The following is a 4,360-nucleotide window of genomic DNA, read 5'->3' on the forward strand; positions in this document are numbered from 1 at the left end:
ATTAGATGGGTAGATCACATAACTAATGAGGAGTTATTGAATAGAATTGGGGAGAAGAGGAGTTTGTGGCACAACTTGACTAGAAGAAGGGATCGGTTGGTAGGACATGTTCTGAGGCATCAAGGGATCACGAATTTAGTATTGGAGGGCAACGTGGAAGGTAAAAATCGTAGAGGAGATCAAGAGATGAATACACTAAGCAGATTCAGAAGGATGTAGGCTGCAGTAGGTACTGGGAGATGAAGCAGCTTGCACAGGATAAAGTAGCATGGAGAGCTGCTTTAAACCAGTCTCAGGACTGAAGACCGCAACAACAACCAATGCCGAAAAGAACGTTTGATGTAATTAGGAAACACGGAGATTGGAAAAAGTACTTACTAATGATGCAGAAACACAGCAGGACAGTCGATGTGTTTATGGATGGAAATCCATCCAGGAAATGCGAACTCCTTATTTTGTTACTCGTGATATGAAAGAATCTATGTAAATACATCATGATTGTATATGTCTTATATCTATCTACTACTTTCATAATAAATAGATACGTCTTTTTCAGACATTGTTAACTTTTTTTGTTGGAATCCTCCCTTTAAGCTGGTTTCCACTGCTGTAGCTGCATCGAAGCCTGCAGATGCTGAAGTGATTATTGCAACCACAATGGGCGTTTACGACCATAAGGCGCGCTAGCTGGTCGTCCTCTGAAGTTATGGCACAGGCGGCTGTGTACCGTGGCAGGTGCCTGATGGAGAATTTAAGGGAGCAGGCTACTCGGCCATCTGTTCGAGCGGTGCGCGCTATAAAAGCCAGCCGGCGAGGACACAGCAGCAGAGTTCGTCGAGGATCCGGACAACGACATGGCTTGCAAGGTAGGCCAGTGCATCAGTGGTTCTGCAAATCCATCTTCTGTGGTTGGAAAACTTAAGTGTTGTGTGATACACCAAACTGAGGAAGCAGCGGCGGTACTTCTTACTGTTTACAGTGACTGTTAATTTTTAATCATGCGGTTGGCATCCACTAGCATCAATACGTGTCCGTAACCGTCTAACGTGCTTGAGCCGGCTATATTAGTGTCCATGCGCCAACACTTAGGTGATTATTCATGGAAACTCAAATGACATATTAGTGCTTCATTTTCCATCACTAGTGCCGCTAGAGTCAAATCAAATATTTTCGAATTTTTAGTCCTTGCATGTTTGGAAGTGAAAACTAGAGAAAACAACTTAGATAGTTCTCTGGTGCTCGTAAGCTATTGTATCGAAAAGGATCCGTATTCGGTGTTGCTTTACATTATGCAATTATGCCTATGTCTGTGTGAGTCAGTATTCAAACTGTATGGTCATTTGTATTTGAAGTTCAAGGATATTACAGTCTTCATTATATATTTACCTGTAAATCGCAATCTGTTCCACTGCCTCTCTTGGACAGGTGAGATATAGTCTGTGAATTGCATCAGCTCTACTATCTTCCACGTTACTGAGCGATGATTTCTTAGAATCTAGACTTCTCTCGCACACAGTAAGTCTACCTTTACATACTAGATTCCTTACCTATCTCCATATAATTGATTCTCTACCGCTCCGTTCGTTCATGCTCTCGCCTTAGTATGGTATAAGCTATTTTAAACAACCACATCTTTCAACATTTGGGTCTCTGAATGATTTCTTGATATTGCCAGTGATTTGTAACCCACTGTTTCTCTTTTACAATCAAGAAGACTGCGACTAAAACAACATAGTGGAGGACGTAAAATTTGCAAAGAATTTTCAAACTCATGTACAATATTGTCATACTAACGACCGTTTCAGACCGCACTACAGGTTCAATTAAAAAACTACCTCTGATGCGCACAAGGATGGGGCGTCGCTTAGTGTGCCCGTTAATATTGAACCGTCCAACCTGCGTAAGGGGTAGAAATATTGATCCTATAGTTGAAGGATCGAATCTACCCTTACGTTACTTTGCTATACCGCAGCAGTGTCGCTGCCCCATGGTTCTAGGAGGTCAAATAGACTTTTGGAGATCGTTTGGCGCGAAGGAGTGAGTTAGTCGAGCCGGAACATACTTGCAGGGTGGATCCCAAGTGCCTGCGCTTCCCGTGATCGCGTAGAAAAGTTAAGTACGTTAAGGAAAGATTATAGTCAATCGTATCAGAGCCATCAAGCGAGTAGGACACGTATGTGTGTTATCAGTTTGAGAATTTTGAAGCTCAGAATTAGTTTCGTGTCGGGCGATCGTACAGTAATGAAGCAACGATGGTAAGCTCATATAAGCTTGTGATTGATGTGGCTGTAATTGTAGTGTGAGTGCGATCAGAAAAAGTAGGGCTTTGATACTCGAATTTAAATTGGAATAAATTAACTGTGTCATACAAAAGTGTTAGCATATTACAACCTCTTCATTATTATTACAACAATTTGGAAGCGAATGAATCATAGAACAATGTGGAAGAATATATAGAGTATGTGCTGTAGGTTCTCTGTCAGAACTTCAGTTACCGGCGCATGTTAGGAGTAAGTTCGCCCTCAAAAACTGGCTACTTATGACTATCCGATGCCTAACTTTCTAACCAGCCTCACTGTAGTAAGAAATAACCAAACGTAAATCGATAAATAGTACGTGAGCGGATTACAGCTGTTATAATAAACGCCTACCTTAACAGTACATGTAGACCCATTGCTTTGACTGAGAGAGAACTATGCGACATGAAGCAGTATTCTTAATGGGTGGCTACTGGGTGCATCCTACTGTTGATGGATGTGGCGAAACTCTCTGGAGCTGGCACATATGTTCAATAATGGTATATCTCCATGTCTCAAACATAAACATAGATATTGTATCATAACAGCCATAGCCAACTACTTTCTTCATAGGTTGGCCTATGTGAAGTATAACAGGGACACTTGCTGGTATGTAGTTTTTTAACAATTTATGAACATATGGGAGGGCCTGCTGCTTCAGGGATTTGTAGAACTACACCTGTCGTTCTTCAGGTGGGATCCACTTTTCCCCCTTTCACACTTACTAAAAACAATAATTTTAGACTTCAATCACGATTTGTAAGAAAATGTGAAGATCTTGCTTCACTACAATACAATGGATGTATGATATCACTTAGGATAAACAGCAATGTTCTCTACACACGGATTAAGTAGCATACACCAAGTGACAAATTACTGTGCAGGTGGTCATCTTCGCGGCGGTGGTGGCTGTGGCTCGCGCCATCTACCTGGACGCTCCCGCGGTGTACGCCCCGTACGCCGCCCGCACCTATGCCGCCCCCGCTTACGCCGCCGCCCCCGCTGTCGTCGCCGCCCCCGCCGTCCGCGCTGCCCCTGTGGCCATCGCCGCCCCCGCCGTGAGGGCCGCCGCTGTGCCGGTAGCCGCCGCCGCCCCCGCAGCCGTGGCCGCCGCCGAGTACGATCCGCACCCTCAGTACAGCTACGGCTACAGCGTGTCCGACGCGCTAACCGGCGACTCCAAGACCCACCAGGAGAGCCGCGACGGAGACGTCGTCCAGGGCAGCTACAGCCTGGTCGAGCCCGACGGCTCCGTGCGCACCGTCGACTACACCGCAGACCCCGTCAACGGCTTCAACGCAGTCGTGCACAAGGAGGGCGGAGTCCACCCGCCAGTCGCCGCCCCCGCGCCCGCTCCCGTCGCCGTGGCCGCCCCCGCAGTAGCCAGGGCTACCATCGCCGCCCCAGCCGTGGCAGCCGCCCCTGTGGTTAGGACCGCCGTCGCCGCCCCAGCCATCGCAGCAGCCCCCATCGCCAGGGCAGCGATCGCAGCACCCGCCTACGCCACTTACGCCGCCGCCCCCTTCGCCAGGGCTGCATACGCTGCTCCTATCTACCCCTATCCTAGAACTTACCTCCGCTAAATCATTTCATGGCTATCAGTCACGTATTGTAGCTGCTTCTGTGGAAACCCGCTGGTCATCTCTGTATTTATGTCGTGTAAATAAAGGCGTTGACTCATATTTTACTTGTGTACTGCATTGGTAATTGTCCTCAGCCCTGTTCACATACCCATTTACCAGTGATCAGCCTACGTCTGTTTTATATTCATAATAATGGCCAGAGTATATATTATACCACACAATGCGAAGAGGTATCTACATCTACATCTACATCTACATCCATACTCCGCAAGCCACCTGACGGTGTGTGGCGGATGGTACCTTGAGTACCTCTATCGGTTCTCCCTTCTATTCCAGTCTCGTATCGTTCGTGGAAAGAAGGATTGTCGGTAAGCCTCTGTGTGGGGTCTAATTTCTCTGATTTTATCCTCATGGTCTCTTCGCGAGATATACGTAGGAGGGAGCAATATACTGCTTGACTCCTCGGTGAAGGTATGTTCT

General features: G+C 46.6%; 1 protein-coding gene across 1 annotated transcript; it reads left to right on the forward strand.

Annotated features, from left to right (window-relative positions):
- The first annotated feature begins 790 nt into the window (after positions 1 to 790).
- Positions 791 to 3,979, forward strand: LOC126162608 (cuticle protein 19.8-like). The gene is made up of 2 exons (XM_049919217.1): positions 791 to 866; positions 3,182 to 3,979. The coding sequence occupies exons 1-2, from the start codon at positions 855 to 857 to the stop codon at positions 3,878 to 3,880; spliced, it is 711 nt and encodes a 236-aa protein (XP_049775174.1). The 5' UTR covers positions 791 to 854; the 3' UTR covers positions 3,881 to 3,979.
- Positions 3,980 to 4,360: the final 381 nt, after the last annotated feature.

This window comes from Schistocerca cancellata, chromosome 2 (assembly GCF_023864275.1).
Source record: "Schistocerca cancellata isolate TAMUIC-IGC-003103 chromosome 2, iqSchCanc2.1, whole genome shotgun sequence".
NCBI lineage: Eukaryota > Metazoa > Arthropoda > Insecta > Orthoptera > Acrididae > Schistocerca > Schistocerca cancellata.